A 19,490-nucleotide genomic window follows, 5' to 3' on the forward strand; every position below is an offset into this window, starting at 1 on the left:
TTTTTGTGTATTCTGTCTAATTCTGTTAAATCTGTACCTCTTATGTCAGTGTAGAAATTAATTTGCCAGCATTGGTGTTGCTAATTTAAATAGACTTAGACATGGTCTATTTGAATATTTGATGTTTCCAACTTTTGGAGGCAGCCGCAGGATATTGCATTTGGTACATGCCATCAAATGGTGCAATATCTGTTTTGGTCTTTTTCAATTAGATTTGCAGTAATGTGTTTGTGAATGTGTTATTTATTCTTTTATTGGGAACATGATATGCTTGAATTTGACCAGCTGGAATCGTCTCCGGCGACTGGAGCAGGGTGACGACATTTCCTGCCATTTTAATCCTTTGCATGACTTGCTTTTAGGGCATTGAAAGCGCAACATACTTTATCATTTTTATTATTCGTAAATACTGTAACAAAATGCTTATAGAGGATGTTTATGACACCTGTACATTACAGAAGACTCTAATGTTGTAAATTAAAGAGGAGAATATCCTGAGCCTTGGTCAGCTGTTGATGTGTGGATGCTGAGCTGAGTTGTACCAACTACATTTAAATCCACATTTGCCTTTTCCGCACAAAACTAAACTATGTCTGTAGGTGCAGGTGCAGTATGTGCCTCAGAATCACCTTTCAGCCACTGGATGTTAATATTAGATGCTACAGACCCCGTAACATCCAGCTGGTAGTTTATATTTAGTGAACGCTGCCACTTACTAAACACAAAATAAACACGTGGGTAAGTTTAGATGAACAGATGGTGTAACTGACCTGAGATCACATTTGGTTGTGTATAAAATTATGTTGTGTAGACTCAATTACTGTAGGTTGCTGCACACTACCTAACATTCTACAGCACATGCATGTATTACAATAAGCACATTCACAGAAGGCACCAGTTTTAGAGGCAGCTGATATGTTTCGATAAATTGACCTCTGTTCCACCAGAATTGCTCCTTCATCTGCACGAGTTCAGAGACGTGAACTTTCTGCAGATTTCAGGCGTCTCATGCTGCATTAACAATAAAAAAAAAATCCTTTCCATCAATATTTCATGCACACCCATTTTTAACTCAACCCTCATTAGCTATGTTTTGATATACTTCACTTCACCCTCCCCTCGTCTCACGCTCCCAAACACACGAAGCGTGATGGTATGCGCTGGATTAGAAACCATTCCCCTCACTTATTAAAATGAGACAATGTATTTATGATTGCCCCCGCCTGGTGTGTCTCTCGTCCCTTTGATCCATCCTCTCTGCGTCAGTCTCAAATGTTAGATATTCAAATCTAGTTACATTTATTTTTGTTTCCTTTACAGTAGATAGGCACATCTGACAGACTGACTATTAGGTGTTATTATTTCCCTTTTTCAACAGACGCCACTTCATACACTCCGCATAAACCTTGTTTTGATTGAGGAGGTTACAACCATTGTCACGAAGCGTTGGAGGCGGGTGAGAATACAAACAGACAGATTCTGAATATGAAAGCGTTGGAAGGAGTGTTTTGGTGCTTTAAAACAAACGACTCCTCGCGGGGTCGTCCTCTCTGTGATGCCCAGCGTTCTCATCTCAGGCTGCCAGTCCAACAGCCGTAAAGAAAAACAAGGTGTCAGTTTGGAACCTCAAGCCTCCGACGCCTGACGAGGTTGTCAACCGATCAGGCCACGTTTTATTTATAAATCCTGCTACAAGGACATGGAAACATGCGAGTGTGTTGTCCCAATGAAAGCATGTCACACATTATTAATTAAGTAATGCTTTTGAGCTGACGTTGTCAGAAAGGTGATTTTTCCGCTGTTTTTTTTTTTGGCTGGTGGAACATTATTATTCTAAATATAATAAAATCTTAACATTTGTATATGTTTAATTTAAGTCACTTCAATCATATTTCTATTATTATTATTGTACTACAGTGGCCATGAGATATTTAAAACATACAAATGGAAAAAATATAAGTCAATACAGCTTCATAACGCAAGTTAGAAAATATGGTTATGTTTTCTACTGCGGTGAATTTTTTAATGCAGGGCACTGTGTACTTATCTTTTGTGGCTGGTTCTGTGTTTATTTGTACGTGTTTTGTGAATTTCTAGGGCCAAAAATAGTCTAGAATAGAATAGAATCTTGTAAAACAGCACATTATTTAATTCTTTGTCAATCACGCTTTATCATTTGTGACGTCAAATGGCAAAGTAGAGACACGCAACATTCCATAATGAGACAATGATGAACAGGTTATCGTCATTCTAGATGGACCGGTGATGCTTTATTACAACTTTTATTTTAAATAATATCCAAAGGCACATACACTATACAAACCTGTATGACTGTGTGATACATCCACAGCGTCATGACTAACAGCAGTTGTTAGTGGGAGCTCACATCAGCGGTGGGTAAAGGCTAGAACAAATTGAGGGGGACAAGTGGAACAAACCTGAGTGTTTGTCGGTTGCCGAACGCTCGCCATGCTCTAAATTAAACGTCGCCGCTGCTTCTTGTCACAAGCGGAATCCAAATGTGTTGTGGGCAAAAGAGATGCTTAAATTCGATTTACTGGCTGTAACGTGATTTAAATGAGCCTCTTGGCTCGCCGCGGACAGATTGACAGCGTTGTCTTTATCGGCGCTTTGTTTTATTTTTGGCTGTTTACTCTGCCTCCACGCTGTCATCTCGCAGGATGACTTTAAAAAGGAGCCGCCTTCGATCTCCCAAGATCTGGAGAGGATGAGCGTCCTTTTATGTTCCAAGCACTTTATGTGACAAATATGAAAAGGGGATTCAAGAGGGAGCTGACAAGTTTTGTGTCGCCCTGTTTCTCAGCTGCAAAGGTAGAAGTCAAACCAGCAATCTTATAACATGAGACGCTATACAAAACCGAACAAAGAGGCAGAACCCTCTCGTTCAGGGTCTCGCCAGGTCAAAGTCATTAAATGCAACTTCATGTACAAACACAGTTTTTTTTCTTTTTTCCAATGCGCTGTTGCTGCTACTAGCTGCAGTAGGTCTTTCTGTGATACTTATTCAACCCCAGACTATTAATAAATTCCACCATGGATGAAATCCTGATTTTCGTGGCTGTCTAAAGTAGAGATGTCTCAAAAGACCGTTGGATGAGCTTCAGGCAGGTTTGAGTTGGACCAGTGGCCCTGCTTCTAGTCTCAGTGGTTCCAGTAGCTCATACTTGGTGCTTTTCTGGTCCTTTAGGTCCTGCTGGTGTCCTCTCACAGTCCATAAATGTGCAATTGGTTTAACTGCAGACTCTAAATTGCAGATGGTTTCTGTCCCTGGACATGGGCCTGTCTCACCCAATGACTCCAGAACGCCCTCGACCTTCACAAGGTCAAGCGGCTGCGGTCTGATCCGGCATCACCAACGCTCCCACCGCCATCTAGCTGCGGTGGCACATCTGGCAGCACTCCAGGCAGAACTCCAGACACTCGGTGGGCTCGCAGCACGACTGGAACAGGACGGCGTGGCAGTGGGCGTGGCAGTGGAGCTCCTCCACGGGCGCCTCGCGGACGGCGGCGCAGCAGCGGGCGCAGCAGCGGGCGCAGGCGGCGCAGCAGGAGGCGCAGAGCGCGTGCAGGCAGGAGGAGCAGGCCTCCAGCAGAGCCAGGAGCAGCGCCGAGCACTGGCACCACAGGCAGGCCAGCAGCAGCCGGAAGCAGGAGTCTGCGGCGGATAGGCCGTTTAACAACAAATACACTTAAGGTCGCGAGGGCGCTGTTGTGCGTTCTAAAAGCCTGTCAGACAAAAGCCTATCGAAAAGCAGGATTAGCGGCTCGATTAACCCGAAATTAATCTCTGGCGTGTTTGTTTGTTGGAAGTGGGAGTTGAAAGAGGAGCCGCTCCGCCGCAGTGATCAAGTGTGATTGTGTTTACTTAATCACACGGCTTCGTTCAGTCCCCGAGGGAAAATAAAAAGGCCACAGAGGCTGCAAGTGATGAACAACAAGCACGGAAGGAGCTGTCAAAACATAATTGCTCTCCTCCCCAAATTAGGTGCAGATGAAATTGCATACATTAACCCCAGCGGCGTGTCGCGGTGCATCTTCCCTGATCCCAACCATTGTCTTATTACTCAGCGGCTGTTTTCATCCTCGCAAGGACCAAATATTGCGTGAGCTCATGCAAATGGAGCTTTTTTATCCTGTTTACTCAAGGAAGTAAATGAAAAGGAGACGGCAGAATTCCCTGGGGAGTGGGGTCCGGCGTTTTCCTGCTCAGCCGCTCAAATTATACCCCCCCCACATAACGTATGCTAATACCTGCGTGCGGATGAAAACGGAGCATTATGTGTGGCCACCAAATTGATTTAATGCATAACTTCATAGGCAACAACACGAACACAATGATAAACAAGCGGCGGCCCAGCTCACACTTTGATACGACTGGAAGGAAGTGCAGCAGTTTGAGGGAAACTTTTTGAGAAAAACAACTGGAACAGAAACGCCTCGTTTGCATCAGACACTGTCCATCTGTCTCTGACATAAACTTTCCCTGTGAGGTCGAAGCAGCAACTGACGACTAATGGTTCTGTGCAGGAGACCTACGGTTATACAAACCTCCACAATCGTGTCAAGAACAAGAAACAACCCACTGGCAGATATTTAAAAAAGAAAAGTTTGATTTTTCCCATAAGGTTTGTTAAACTAAGAAAGCGAAGTACAAAGAGTCGCTATTTATTGGAAGCGTGGACGTTTGCTTCACAAACTGTGTTTAAAATCTGTCCTATAGGATCGGTTTGTCTTGAAACTACAGTACTAAACATTCCTTGTGTCTTGTGGGGATGAGCGTGCTGCTCAGATTTGACATCTTCAGTGCTTTCAAGGCGTTAGTTTGCGCTTCACATCTGGTAACGTGTACTAGAGTGAATGTTCAGCTTCACAACATCACTGAAGCTACTTCGGGCTCGTTTGTGTTTGCTTCGCTCACCGCTCTGGGTCGTGGCAGGTTGATGGGGCGCCTCCCGGCTGCTCCTGGTGCTGGTTCTGCCGCTGTGCACCGGCAGCACGGAGCCCCGGCCTGGGCGGAGGCCGCGGCCTGGACAGGTGGGCTCGTCGGGGCCGCTCTGGGCCCGCCGGTGTCCGGGTGGCGCCCGCGAGGCCCCTGATGGAGGAGCTGCAGCAGATGAGGGCTGGGCTGAGGTACAGGAATGAAAAGTGTTTTGCAGTCAGAGCCTTTGTCTCACGCTTTGTTGGTTACTGCTTTTCCACTTACTGCTGATGAGCTCAGTGGGAGCGGCATTTCCTTCGCTAGCAGGGTCACGTGCAGAGAGGATTTCCTGAGCTGGTTTCACAGGAGAAACACCTTCAAATGGATCAGAAAAGGTCTCACAAGCTGAAACGCTGACAAATCAAGCAGATGTTACACTGGTTCCCACGGACTCAACTCCTAAAAATCAGACTCATTAAATCTGTCCAACCCTCATTTGGTTCAGTGAAGTGCTTCATCACACACTCATGCAGTTCAAAGTGGCGGCAGCGGTTCATGGCTGCAGTTAGTTCAGGTGCGTCAGTACTCGCCTTCAGTCGGGCTGCTCCGTTCCTCCATCCTGTCCACAGGTGACGCCTTTGGTTCTCATGACTGCTCACGATCTCACGACCGTCTGTTCGCGGGGTTCGTCCTCATTCTCCGGCTCAGGAAAAACCCCAACGACCTCCACCGTCAGCGCTCAGGCGCCTGCGAGCGAGGAGTGAGTCGCTGTTGTACTGTAACACTCCCCTTCCCATCGAGTGAGGAACAACACACACGACACAGGCCCGGTGTGGCCGCTCTGCTCCGCTGGTGTTCACTTAACACGACGGAGACACATGCCCCACGAGGGTGTGAGCTGAAAGCCAGAAGCTCAGACACTGTCATGCTGTCAATATAGAAATATTAAATGATCACATCATGTGGGTTTAATTCTGTGGGATCTAAAGTTTCATAAATTCTACAGTTTATAATTATAATGAGCAGAACTTTGAAAAATAAAATAAAATAAAATAAAATAAAATAAAATAAAATAAAATAAAATAAAATAAAATAAAATAAAATAAAATAAAATAAAATAAAATAAAAAATAAAAAAAGGTATTTGATAAAAATGCTTTTTAAGACAAGAGTCATACATATAATTAAGATTAGGTTAACTTTAGTTTAACAAATAAAATAAACCATAAACATAATTTCTTCCATGACTCCTTGTTTGTAGTTCAGCTCATGAGAATCCATCTGTACCTCTGATTATTTTTATTCCAACCTCCCAAAGAAGCCACTGACATTAAAATCTCTCGTTCTCCCTCAGATGAGGCCTTCTGGAGGCGGCTGAACCCATCGACGACGGCATCGCTGCCGCGAGCTGATGGAGACGAGCGGAGCCCCGTCCTTGTGCGGAGGCTGTCGTCAACGGCGCTGTGTTGGAAGACATGTCGCCTCGCTGTGAGCGCGTGGCACATCAAAGCAACGCCAGCGCAGCCGCTCAGGTTGTCTAGCACCATGCTAACGTTCAATCAGAGGAAAATGTCACCTAATGGGCTGACGACAAATCAAAGGGAGCCCTGAGAGGCAACAGCAAACTTAAAGCTAACGCGATATCACCAAAGACAATTACTGACATTAGTCAAAACACGCCGCAGAGAAACCTGAGGCCTTTGTTCTGTGTTTAGTTGTGAAGCGCGCAGTAACGACTGCGCTCCAGTGATGAGTGGATGAGACGATGTCACGCAGCTGCGACGCCTGTTCTTTGCTTTTCTATTTTAAACACACGTGCAGCAAATTACACAGGTGGACGACGCTGAAACTGTTAATTACACGATCAGGAGGCAACTGTTTAAAACGTGGAGCATCTTATTCCCCTTCAGTGTCTCTGGTTCCATAAAGGTGCATCACATAGTAATGAGTGAGAAGTTGGCAGGTTGACACGTTACGTTTATTATGTTGTAATAACACGTTACCAATACAACATCAGACAAACATGTTAAAGGACAGATTGTTGCATCTACATAGAATCCAGTTATCATGTAAAACAGTCACAGAACGATTACGCTTTAAAAATTAAAAATTAAACTGTATAAAATCCACTTTAGCAAATTTAACTTTATTACCAACCTAATGTCCACCTATACATTTATTTGGGGGGTGTTAGCTGTTCATTCTATTAAACAATCACAACAAACACAATGGGCATTTTTCAATTTTGGCCTTTGTAATATTCTGTATTTACCTAAAGGGCATTAATTCAGCTTCTGCGTGCTCTCATGCTGTACATTATTTGTTTGTCGCTTTCATACTCATCGCGTTGTTACAAAGGAGATATTTGACATTTCTAGTGAGAATTTCCTGCTGCTGAGACACACGTACGGCATGAAGCTGCACACTCCGTGGCCTACGTCCCTGAATGTTGAATGGAGGCTTGTTTTACAGCTGATTATTTTTAGCCGGAGACCTTCTCACCGCCGAGGGTCAGTCAAGGTCAAACATGTGCTCGCTGTCATTTTTAGTCACGTCAGCTGGTGTCACGGTCGGCGTCGGCGGCTCCTCGTTCAGATGTCGAGCTTCGTCTTTGAGGGAGCTGAACAGAATGTTGTATTAGACACCGCTGCACTGCGGTCGCTCACACTTTGGACCCGACTGTCAGCACAACTCACTGCTGGACGTGCACAGAGACGCCCTGGTTTCCCTGCGTTTCGCCTCTGGAGCCTCCACTCGCCGCCTCCCTGCTGAGTCCTGGCAGCGCGGCTTCAGCCAGTGCTGCCTGCGAACGGAGCGGAGCGGAGCGTGAGCGCGAGCGTGACCTGTGGCCAGAAAGCTGCTCTGGCTCATGGGCTCACCTCTAGACTGGCATTCAGAACCGTCCCGAAGGCCAGACTGGACGACACGCTTTTCATCAGCGATGGGCTCCTGCACATTCACACATGAATGCTTTAGTTTTCATTTCATCTCAACACGTTTGCACTGATGCAAAATCTCCTAACACGCGTGTGTGTGCATTTAGAAATACACTAAAAATACATTTTTATGTTTTTCTGTCTAAATGTGGAAGCGGCGACAGGAAACCCCTTGAGTTTCTCCGTCTGAGCTCTTTTATCGTGAATTTGAAGGCAGTTGTAAGTGGAGGCAGGAGAAAACACGCTCTCATACCCCGTGATCTTCTGGGACCTCCTCCTCTGGAACTCGGCCTCGTCCACCGTCCACACGGCGCCCTTCACGTTCTCCACGCGCACGAAACACTTGTGCAGGCTCAGGTTGTGGCGCACGGCGTTCTGGTCCAGAGCCAATCACAGTGAAGGAGACGTTACTGAAAACAGGCCGCGTGGACCCGGCGCCACCGCCCACCACACACGCAGCCCACACGTCATGATGCGCCGGCGCCGTACCTTCCAGGTGGCAGCGTTGCGTCTGAAGTAGGCGAAGGTGCGCGTGAACCAGTTGTAGATCTCGTTGAGCGTCAGCTGCATGTCGGACGCCTCCATGATGGCCTGGACACGGAGAGGACACGTTAAGAGAGGAAGGCTGCTTTTAGTCATCCATCCCACGCGGCCTGTACCTGTCTTATCAGCGTTGCATACGTGAACGGTGGTCGGATGTCTGTGTTCTTGTAGAGTTCATATTCGTTCTCTGCGAGAGAAGAAGAGGACGTCAGTAGAAGTCAGCGTCGTTACTTCCTGTGTGAGCAACGGCTTTGGCCTCACCTGCAGACAGCGGGTACAGCAGCGGGTGGTGGCGATGCCTCGCGGCCCCGGCGCCGGACGAGGCCCGGCCCGGCGGCTCCTCGGCGGCGGCGGCGCCCGGACCCGGAGGCCGAGGGGCGTCGGACAAGACGAGCGAGGGCAGCGTAGCGGCGCCGGCGCCCGGACTGACCTGAGAGCAGCACAGCGGGCGGGGGCGGGGGGAGGGGGGGAGAAGGGACAAAGGAACAACACAGAGGGAGACGTTCAACAGAGTGTAACAGAGCGATTCGACTCGGCTCCGCACAGACCATCCCTCTAAAGAATGGAAGGAGGAAGCCAATTATGGCTAATTATAGGGTGAAATTGTTTGGGGAGTGTTGTGATAATGGTGCAATATTTGAGAGATTATCAGCTGATTAGTTTCCGCATTATGTGCTGTCTGAAAACACGACTGCCGAGGAGGCGCCCGTCCTCCCGTGTTCGGAGAATGTCTGCGAGCGGGTTCAAGCGTGGCTGACATTCATCTCTTCTGCCGAGCGTCTAAGCTGCATTTTGCCGTGACCTCCGGGTCGACGGGCGCCTGGCGGCATCTTCATCAGGGCCCCGGAGGGAAGATGAGGTCGCCGCCGCTAGCGGATCCCGCTTCATGGCTCATTTCCCGCGTCCCTGTTGTTCAAACAGCCATTAGAGGCGTGTGCCGCGTACCTGTGCGCCGTGCGGGTCAGCGGCCGGGTCGGCCGGCGCCGGGCCGGCGGGCGCCGCCGGGCGCGGCAGACGCAGGTGAGCCATCATGGCTCGCAGGCGTTCCCGCTCTCTGCTGAGCTGATGGGAGGGAAGCGCACGATTAGAGCTCAGCGCCGTGAACCGGAACGAGAGCGGCTCAGAGCCACTGGACCGGACCCACCTGAAGCTCCAGCTGCCGGACCACCTGCATCTGGACCCTGCACTGGGCCGCGCTTCTGTCGTCCAGCGTGTGTTCGCTGCCCATGTGCCTGAAAGACACGCGGTATAAGTGGAAGAACCTTGAATCACAAACTGCACAGGTTCTGGGAGGTTCCGTCTTGTTTTGGTCCAACCTACTCCAAGAACTGGCTCAGGCTTTCACAGGCCGACTCGCATCCGGGCCAATTACACACGCCGTGACCGTAGAGAGCGGCTCTGCAGCGGGAAGAACAGAGGGACGGGAGGAAGCGCCGTCTGATTAAAAAGCCACAGCACAAAAACGCACAACACAAGCGCAGCCAGAGCAAACACAACAGACATCAGAGCGTTTTGTTTTCCTTTCAGACACAGCACAATGTGACAGAGGCAGCTGCAGGGGAGCATTGGAAATAATTGAAAAACTATTTACTTTTGATTTGGGACATGTAGTGAAGTAAACTTTTTCTTTGCTGAGCCACTTCAGGCACAAAGCGGGCGAACAGAAACACAACAGCGCGTGCGTCTCAGGGGGAATTAAAAGTGACGCCTCGCCGGCTGCAGCGGCACACGCGTCCCCGCGCACCTTAAAGCGAGGCGCGCGTCTGCGGATGACGAGGCTTTGATGCGGCGCTGTTTGCGCTCCGTTTGATCTCACCGTTGGGCCCCGTGAGCACACGCCTGGCGGTCGCCGGCCCGGCGGCCCGGTCCCTCCGGCGCCGGCCCGGCAGCGAGCGCTGGGCGGACGGCCTGCGTTGGAGCCTGGTCCTCTGTGACCTCCCCCCACATCTGCTGCATCTCAGCTGGGCTGAAGCCGGCTGCGGTGCAGGGACACAGTAAATGTCTAAGTGTGAGCTTCTATGTTGATTTCGTGATGATATTTTACAGTGGAAGGAGGATCTAAAAGCCCGGTAATGACCTGGAGAGACGGCGGGAGGAGACGCGAGCGGTGCCTGGACTCGCTGGAGCTGCAGCTGCTGCTGGAGCTGCAGGAGCTGCTGGAAGAGGAGCTGCTGCGCCGGCAGCTGGAGGACGAGGAGAGCGAGACGGCAAATCACGCTTCACTTTCACTCCTACCTTCACATCCTTCAATGGTGCGTTTGGGCTCCAGCAGCAGGTTCATCAGCGCTCGTCATCAGTGCTCATACATGCATCCTGCACATTCTTACCTCCTGGGTTTTCCTGCTGGGCTGCTTTTGGAGCATTTGCAGATGAATCTGCTGCTGTTGCTTCTTGTAAATCTCTTTTAGATGCTGCTAGAAAAACAATGCAATGCAACAATGTTACATTTTATATAACCTCGAACGGTGAAAAAGTGAGCTACAAATCCTCTTCAGTTTCATTTTGACAGCAGTGGACGTTTGTGAATGAAAGCAAAGTACACAAATATAAAAATGACAGTCGTTCAATAGGCACAATTGTGCGAACCTCGTGGACCTGCTCATTGGAAACCTGGGACGAATGTCCAAACTTCGTTCTGCACAGGCACGGTGCTGCGTCTCGGCATAAATACCTGCTGGAGCAGCAGCGCTTGCTTCTGGTGGATGAGCGCCTGCAGCTGGCTGGTGGAGAGGAGCTGCTGGATCTGCTGAGGAGCCATCATCGCCAGGAACACCTCCAAAAAGAACACGGAGCGGAGGCGAGTGTCAGCTGTTAAACAGTAATAACCGTCGAATGGGATTCCTCCCAATCCAATTACCAAACAGTGCAGTCAACCTCTGTGAACAACATCACGCTGGATTGTGTCATTGACCCTAAATGAGATGGGAGATAGGCTGACCAGCTAATTAGCAACACAATTACATGCTTGTTGTGGCTCCTAATAGGAGTGTATGGGTATTAATAAAGGCAAACACTCACGGAATAATAACCGCTGTGCAGCGTGACGGATTGAGTGACAAATAACAAGACCATCTCCTTTTGTAGTCAAATAGAGACGGTGGCAATTGCCATGACTGCAGCAGCAAACAACAAAAGGGACTGTAAATTTAACACACTGTATTACAAACAATACAAAGGTGAACGCTGGAGCGAGCGGATGATTGTTCACCTCACGTCTGTGCGTCTAGTGTTAAAAACCTCAACACGTGCAGGGACTTTGGCCTGAAATGCATCAGTGAAGACTGACACTTCTAGAAAAATGAATTCAAACCTCAAGTTGTGTTTTTTGTTTTTGATCACAGACCCCTTGTTTTTTTTTAGCTGCGCTGAGGTCACAATGATGAAGTCACAATCAGGGTGGGTGGAAGAATTCACTGAAATATTAACAGAAGGTACCAGAGAGACATTTGTCTAAATGTTTAATTCACTAAGAAAATGTATTGTAATTGTAATTGTAATTGTATTGTAATGTAATGACACTCAACAAGCTTTACTTCCAGCAAACATTCATCCCCTGGATGAGGATTTCCAGCGATGGAACTGCAACCGACAACCCTAAAATGATCCTTGGCCCTTGCTTTTTTGCCTCTGCATCCGCTCAGACTGGGTCTGCGAACAATTACTCCCCCTGACTCTGAGTCGCGCTAATAATGAAGGACAAACAGAGTTCTGCGCGTCAGCCCCCGGCTCAGGTGGGATCTCGCATGAACCCCCTGCTGCTGTCACCGGAGCTGCCGGTTCTGGGCTCGCTGTCCTGTCAGGGGATTTCTCCTGGCATCTGTTTGCCTCAGATTGTTCTATTTCCCACTTATGAAGAGCAGGAGGACGAGGAGTGGGAGGAGGACGGAGGTACCTGTTTATGTTGGAGACTCTGCCAGTTTTCTGCGCTCACTCCGCTGCAGGAGTCCCCATTAGCCGCGCTCTCCCCGGCGCCGTTGTGTGTGTGAGTGAGGAGGCTGCTGGCTGGGGTTTGACGGGCTGCCGTGGGGCTGAGGGGAGACTCAGGCATCCCAGCTCCGGTCCTGGGAGAGAACAGCCACCGCCGAGCAAGCCGTGAGTCGGGAACAAGGCAAAACTTTCAGCAGCTCTGCTAAAATGCACTCGTGTAGCTTGGCACTAAACACATGGCAGGAGAGGAATGCTCACTGAGGTGCTGCTAATGGGATGAAATAGGGCAACAGAACAACTACCCTTCACACAAAAAATCCTGGTTTTGTAATTTACAGAAAGTTAAGTAAATGCTGAAATCTGTGTGAAACAGCAGGTGAAGATAATAAAAGTATTTATATTCATTTAAGTGAATTTCTCTGCAGCTATTGTGCATATTAAAAACAGCGATATTATTATTATAAACTAAGACAGAGTTAATAATAAGTTAGTATTAAGTGCACATAGGAAATGTAATCTATTAAAATAGTAATAATTAAATAGAAATAATGAGTTAAACATAACAAGCAGGCTGTAAAATACATCGTATTTCCTCTAAAGCTGCACATGTAGAAATGAGCTCGTAGCATTAATAAAGACTGAATGAAAGCTTTTACCTGCAACAGTGACAGCCAGACTCAGAGCGGCCGGCGCAGCTGATGCCTCCAAGTCGTGCAGTTTGCAGTGAGGATGGGAGAGAAGTGATGGGTCTGCGTCTACCTGAGGGGGAGGAGTTGCAGCGGCAGATAGTAAGTTGGACCACGAGGACGAGCAGGTGAAACGGATCCATACAAATCACTTTTATTCGTTTGTTTCTTTCAGGCTTTTGCAGCTTTGACGTCTCAGTGTTTGTGTCTCCGCGTTCCATGTTCTAGGTTTTCTAGGTTGACTTCATATATTGTAATTACGCAAAAAGAAAATGTTATTTAACATGATTAACAAAGACGTTATTTCCACTTTGTTTGTTTGGCAGTTTATAAAAAAGCGTTATTATAGTTCGCTGCTGAGACAAAGGATCCTGGTGACTTTATTTAGATGTGCAGAGTTCTGAACAGCAGTTGTGCAGCTGTCAAACTGTTATCAAAGAGCTGTTTACAGGACTTTTATTCCAATGGCATCAGTGCCTCTATTAAAAACAAGGGCTTTTATTGGGCTGTGCTTGAATGCACAGTGAAAACACAGCTACACTGACTAAGCACCACAACCACGTGTGAACACAACAATTCATCTTAATAAAGATGAGACATAGTGAACAGAGCAGCAGATCCCACTAAAAGCCTTAAAGCAGGTGACGTTTGAGTTGTTGTTACCAAGGCAACTTTCTGCCACCTACTGGATTAGTATTTATTTGTCCCCCAGAATGAAAAACAAGATGTAACAAGCACCATGTAGTAAACAGGGGATGAGTTACAGCTCTTTTTAATTTGACGCTTGGGGAAATACGGAGCCGTACGAGCTCCGGCTCCTCCGTAGACGGATGAGGCTGAGCTGATACGTTGGGGAATGAGGAGAATAAAGGAGAGCGAGGGTTTGGATGAGGTCTCGCCTCCCGTTCTCTGTGTGGCTGGTGAGGAGGTCAAACAACGTGCAAAGGCCTTTTGTTCGGTTCCAGGCCTCATGTGACTCAACACCAACGGTTGCCGTGGTAAATCCATTGCTTGTTGTGCACATGGCAACTCTGCAGGGCCTCAAACATCCACACCGCTTCTGTTCGGCTCCGCTTGATGAAGACAATCACATAAGTGACTTCCGTACGACCAGAGCAGCAGATAGTTTCTCCTCCCAGGCGGAGACTTCTGCACATAGTTTAGGTCCCTTCTGGCCTATTTATAGTGTTGGCCCTTGCAACAATGTCATCTGTAACTCGACTCCATCTGTTAAGTCAGAGCATGTTGAATGTCAGTTGCCAGAAACAGAAGCGCTGCACTTCAGTTGCCGCTGACTCTCTCACAGAGCGAGAGCCCCATGGAGTCGGTGGGACGAGCGTCTCCGCGGGGGGCCCGCGGCCTCCTGGCGGTGCCGGGCCCCGGACCCCCGGATGCCGACGACGAGGACGGCGAGCTGGTCGTCGGTGGCATCCGGCCCAAATCCTCGCCCCTCCCGCGGAGACGCAGCTCCGCGTCCGACGACGACTCCGAGCCCGAGGCGCCGGCGAGCGGCTCCCGGAGGGTGTCCTTCGCCGACGCCAAAGGCCTGAGCCTGGTGCACGTGAAGGAGTTTGAAATGTGGGAGGTGCCGAACCTGCCGCGGCACGAGCTCTGCGAGGGCGAGGGTCGAGACGCAGACCAATACAGCCTCTCCTTCCTCAACTTCTCCCTCCCGTCGGACGGGGAGCTGCTTATCAAAGTCCAGGACCACAAGGTTGTACTGGAGAGCCTGGAGCTTCTCCCCGCAACTACGATCCTGAGAGGAGTGGTCCGGGTCCTGAACGTCTCCTTCAGCAAAGCGGTGTTCGTCCGGACCTCGCTGGACGCCTGGTGCAGCCACTTTGACCTGCTGGCAGAGTACACGCCCGGCTCCAGTGATGGACACATGGACCGCTTCTCCTTTAGGCTCACCTTGGTGCCGCCGTGCGGGGAGCAGGGGACCCGAGTGGACCTCTGTCTGCGGTACGAGACTCCTGCGGGAACTTTCTGGGCCAACAACGACGGCGGGAACTACGTGCTCCTCTGCCATCGGGAAATGAGGGAGAAGAGAAGAGAGAATGTGAACAAGAGAAGCTGCCTTAAGCCTGTCAGGTGACCACGGAACCGTGATTTAAACAATAAAACACCACATCATCACTGCTGCCATAAGAATAAACATTAATGGGATTAGTGCCGTTTGGGACAAATGTTTTGTTTTTTATGAACTACGCTGCTCTTATTCTTGTAATTACTGTATTATCATTGCCATAATTTATAACAATCGAAATTACAGACGTTTGAATTAAATCTAATGGATCGTGGTTTCATTAATTCACAGTCAGAACCTCACTGAGGAAAACTGTTCAGCAGCAGAAGCTTCGTCGCAGGGAAACGTTTCACCAGGTGAATCATTTTTGCTGCTTTAGAATTCAAATAAAACCGCTGACTTTGCAGTGGCGTCATCGTTCTCACGGCCAAACGTCTCTTTCCTCCAGCTGCGTCAATGCCGTTAGAGGAGTCGAGCCCCGTGAGAGACACGCGGGCATCAGACGGCCGCGCGGCCGCGTCGCAGGAGGACGCGCGCAGGTTACGCGTGAGTAGAAGCTCGCCGCCGTGTTTTCACCCGATGCGAATCCGAGTCCTCAGACGCTGCAGACGTTGGACCGAGAGGTTGGACGCGTTATTAAGTGTGACGGGCGGCAGCGTTTCTGGAAGGTGCAGCAACGTTAACGTGACTCCCGCTGCACTTTGTGAAAGAATGTCACGTGACTGGAGAATGAGCGACACTGAGCTGCTGCCGTTTACAGCCCACTGTGTCCAGCCTGGTTAAACCCACTCACCCAATCATTATAAACCTATACATACTCATGTCTAAGTGCTGTCATTGACACGGTGTGATCACATTGTGTGATCACACCGTGTGATCACATTGTGTGATCACATTGTGTGATCCACATTGTGTCATCACATTGTGTGATCCACACAACTCCCTTGTCTTAAAGCAGCGGAGCTTCTGTGTGAACCAGCTGACGTGATTCTATCCCTGCTGTTGATGGACAGGCCGACAACAGACGGGACGGTGGTCCAAGAGGTCAGCGGACGGCTGCTCTTCACTTTGGGGGTCACGTTGCCCAGAGCGACGGGGGAGCGGGTGACGCGGCGAGCGGCGGCCCGGCGGACGAGCGTTTGGAAACGCAGCCGTTCGTGGACAACAGTTTGGCTGCAGCAGGAGGAGGTGAGAGTGCCGCACGTGCCCCCGACGAGCCAGAGGATTCGAACCAGCAGCCTTCTGCAGACCTCCACAATGTCAACCAGCCTGCGGTAGCTGAGGGAGACGATCATATGGTCCATGAACGTCTGAGCAAAGTAGAACATGAAGCAGAACGCCGGAACAGCGTCACATCTGGAGCTGCAGATGTGAAGGCGCCGCCGTGTCATCAGGCGGTTGCTCGGGTGGAGAGTGAGGGTCAAAGAGCTGCTCTGGCAAACGAAGACATGGCTCCAACAACGGAGAGTTGCTCCATTGCTGCTCACGAAAATGAATGCGTGGCTGTCACTCTGAACGACTCTCCTACTGAAGGAGAAGATGAGCGTTTGAGTGTCTGGAGTGACCCTGCAGACGCGCTGCAGCATCCAGTTGAAGTGATTCACTCCCATCATCGATGCACAGCTTCAGATGACGTTCCAGGTCCTGTTTACAGAGACGCTGCAACGCATCCACACACTGGAAACGTGTTAAATATGGAGTCTGTGAACGTTCAAGCACCAGAAGAGAGTCTGTGTCCCCAAGGGGAGGCACAGGAAGACAGCGTGACCTTTGACCTCCACTGGCAGGCTATAGCAGCAGCACGGGCTGAACTGACAGAGCCATGTGCACAAATTCAAACAGATCTAAATGCATCAACTGCACAAACTGAAAGACAGAAAGTCATGACCTCTGTGGGTGTAGATGAAATTGGAGTTAAAAACAATTTCACAACACGTGCAACATCACTGGAAGCTCAGGCAGAAACCCATGATGCGGCAGAACGAGGTAATTTAGAGAGCTGCGTGTTTGAAGATGAAATAATTCACCCAGCTGATAGTGAGGCTGGTGCTGAGGTCGCAGGGTCGATGACAAAAGCAGATCACACACGTGGTGACACGTTTGTGCAGTTCAAAGATAAACCTATTATTGTTACCGAACACACCCAGCATTGGGAAATGAAAGCAGCTGTTGCAGCCGTGGAGGAGTCGAGCCCTGCACAACCTGCTGACTGGGAAACGACTGGGCTGGTTGAAGAGAAAGAGCAAAATGTATCAACAGACGAAGAGAAAACTGAGACGACCGGTTCAAAGTCAGAAGATGCTGAAGCAGTGGGACGTCTGGAGGACACAGCTGTAGAAAAGGAGGTAGAAAAGGCACAAACTGGTGAAAAAGCTGAAGAGAGAGAGGCTGAGGATGCAGATGCTTTAGAGGACCAACAAAACGCTGAAGGGGGAGAAAACAGGAAAATGATGGCTAGGACAGATGGAAATGCTGAAGCCACACAGATAAAAACAATAATAGGAGAGAATGAACCCACTGAAGGATGCGTGACAGAGAAAAGAGGGGACAAAAGGACAAACGTGCAAAATGAAGAGGAAACAGAGCCTGAAAAACAAACGGAAATAGAGTTGAGAGGTGAAGCTCAGGCAGGCGCGCGGCGGGAAGATGGGGTAAAGCCGGAGGACCACACCGAACACAATCATCTGGATTACGTGGGAGAAGTGCTGGTTGCAGAGGGAAGAGGTGCGGAGGCAGACCCACGGGGCGTGACCTCAGCCGCCGCAGAAGATGGAGCGGGCCGGCGCCGGGGGAGACGGGCCATTACGCAGAATGAGGTCGCGGCGGGTTCGTCGGCTCTGCTGAGCAACACGCCGGGCGAAGACCAAGGGGATGCGGGAGGAGACGCGTCGGCCGAGTCCGACTCCGACGACGAGGTGGAGCTGTACATGCGCTGCCTGAGGGCGGTGCACGCCGGGCCGGCGCCGGGCCGCGGGGACGGGGGCCGGGGGCCCAGCGCGGGCCGGAGCAGGAGCCGGTCCACACACATGCCTCCCATCAGCGAGGCCCTGGACGAGGAGCAACCCCTCAGCTGCCCGCTGTGTGAGGACGCTGAGAGGCCGCGCGTCCATAAACGCGTCTCCTGCTGGAAAGAAGCTTGTTCCTGCAGCAGCATCTCAAAGGCTCTGCTGTACGCCTCCTCGCTGGTGGTGTTCTTAGTTGTGGCATACCATTATGACTTTCTGGCCTGCTTTGCCCTCTACTTGGCGTCAGTGGTTTGGCTCTGTTGTCAAGGAGACACAAGAACAACAAGAGGTTAAAATAAACAGCATTACATGAATACAGAAGTTATTGGAATTCTGATTTGATCCCCTGCTAGATTTAGAAGCTATGATGTAATTTAGCCCTTGATATTTGTATAATTAACATAATTGCAACAAATAAAAATGACTAATAATGGGCATTGACTTCAAGCACATATATCACACATATCATTAAATGCTGTATATTCCCTATGTGAGGATGTGAACTCTTATTATTCTATTTATTATTCATTCTTCTTCAAGCTTTACTGTACATAAAACAAATGATTTGGCCAACAGGCTGCGGACCACCCCACACTGCTCACTTCTGCTCATGTAAATGGCCTGCTGTGTGCATGGATGCCAGCTAAATGTTTTGTGGGTGACTCGTTATAAGTGGATTGAATAAATTTTACAAGAAACATGTATGTAGTGTTTTTTATTGCTTAAATTAACAAATTAACAACAAAACAATGTTTTTAATCTTATGAAATCTTGCGTCTCGTTATGACCAGTTGTCAGTAAAATATATTTAATACCAAGATAAAGACCACAATTGAAATGCTTTTATCCATGCATGGTTTCCAGCAAAGCTTGATAATTAGTATTTAACCGATGAGACAAACCTTGAAACCCATACAAAAATTTTGATTGCAGAAACTCAAATCTGGTACAAGCAGTTGTGATTGTGGGAAAACAAACTAATGTCTTGGAAACGACATTCCTGCTTGTTTGAGTGCCGGAGTGGAGCTGTGTTTTGAACTGAAGACAGCTGCACATATTGTACTTGCCAGGGGGATTCCAGACCAGTCCGCTGTGAGGATTACCACTGTTCTTTGCCAGATGAATATATTTAGCCACCCACACACAACAACAGAATATGCCTGAAAAGCCAAAGACACAAAATGATGAATCTACTGTTAAACCAAATCAAGAGACTTCAATAATAAGCACCAGCATCAATAACTACCCAGAAACTGAGAGTTCAGAGATTAAATACTGTATTCAGTTATTTTATCATCTCAAAGACTAATGATTAAATGTATGTACGGGGTATCTTCATGTTTTTATTAGTTTTCCACTTTTTTGTAGAATAAATTGTACAAACATGAAGTTTAACTGCCTCAGCTCACTAGAACAATGAAACCATTAG

At 48.8% G+C, this 19,490-nt stretch overlaps 4 protein-coding genes and 1 long non-coding RNA gene across 7 annotated transcripts; 3 read left to right on the plus strand and 2 right to left on the minus strand.

Annotated features, from left to right (window-relative positions):
* Positions 1-80: 80 nt before the first annotated feature.
* Positions 81-1,768, plus strand: LOC129604225 (uncharacterized). The gene is made up of 2 exons (XR_008694925.1): positions 81-1,456; positions 1,564-1,768. It is a non-coding gene; the product is annotated as an uncharacterized LOC129604225 (long non-coding RNA).
* A 480-nt stretch (positions 1,769-2,248) lies between these two features.
* On the minus strand, positions 2,249-5,979 carry LOC114857350 (myoD family inhibitor-like). The gene is made up of 4 exons (XM_041071180.2): positions 5,530-5,979; positions 5,185-5,314; positions 4,940-5,073; positions 2,249-3,676 (listed from the first exon to the last, which is right to left on the minus strand). The coding sequence occupies exons 1-4, from the start codon at positions 5,555-5,557 to the stop codon at positions 3,393-3,395; spliced, it is 576 nt and encodes a 191-aa protein (XP_040927114.1). The 5' UTR covers positions 5,558-5,979; the 3' UTR covers positions 2,249-3,392.
* Positions 5,980-7,047: 1,068 nt separating this feature from the next.
* On the minus strand, positions 7,048-13,338 carry LOC114857351 (forkhead box protein P2-like). Of its 2 annotated transcripts, none has more exons than XM_055509466.1 (16): positions 13,001-13,338; positions 12,310-12,478; positions 11,089-11,190; positions 10,745-10,828; positions 10,495-10,600; positions 10,234-10,393; positions 9,738-9,815; positions 9,562-9,649; positions 9,363-9,479; positions 8,679-8,847; positions 8,534-8,604; positions 8,364-8,465; positions 8,128-8,249; positions 7,818-7,887; positions 7,635-7,741; positions 7,048-7,558 (listed from the first exon to the last, which is right to left on the minus strand). In XM_055509466.1, exons 1-16 carry the CDS (start codon positions 13,249-13,251, stop codon positions 7,450-7,452), a joined length of 1,905 nt encoding a protein of 634 aa, XP_055365441.1. In that variant the 5' UTR covers positions 13,252-13,338; the 3' UTR covers positions 7,048-7,449. The 2 variants fall into 2 exon arrangements, with proteins under 2 accessions (XP_055365441.1, XP_055365440.1); XM_055509465.1 differs by having other exon boundaries at positions 10,745-10,831.
* Positions 12,370-15,475, plus strand: LOC121202323 (protein phosphatase 1 regulatory subunit 3A-like). 2 transcript variants are annotated; one of them, XM_055509469.1, is made up of 3 exons: positions 12,370-12,509; positions 14,337-15,121; positions 15,348-15,475. In XM_055509469.1, the coding sequence occupies exons 2-3, from the start codon at positions 14,349-14,351 to the stop codon at positions 15,433-15,435; spliced, it is 861 nt and encodes a 286-aa protein (XP_055365444.1). In that variant the 5' UTR covers positions 12,370-12,509; positions 14,337-14,348; the 3' UTR covers positions 15,436-15,475. The 2 variants fall into 2 exon arrangements, with proteins under 2 accessions (XP_055365444.1, XP_040927265.1); XM_041071331.2 differs by lacking the exon at positions 12,370-12,509 and having other exon boundaries at positions 14,113-15,121.
* On the plus strand, positions 15,452-18,763 carry LOC114857874 (uncharacterized). Its single transcript, XM_029154778.3, has 2 exons — positions 15,452-15,602; positions 16,070-18,763. Exons 1-2 carry the CDS (start codon positions 15,513-15,515, stop codon positions 18,353-18,355), a joined length of 2,376 nt encoding a protein of 791 aa, XP_029010611.1. The 5' UTR covers positions 15,452-15,512; the 3' UTR covers positions 18,356-18,763.
* Positions 18,764-19,490: the final 727 nt, after the last annotated feature.

This window comes from Betta splendens, chromosome 6 (genome assembly GCF_900634795.4).
Source record: "Betta splendens chromosome 6, fBetSpl5.4, whole genome shotgun sequence".
Lineage (NCBI taxonomy): Eukaryota > Metazoa > Chordata > Actinopteri > Anabantiformes > Osphronemidae > Betta > Betta splendens.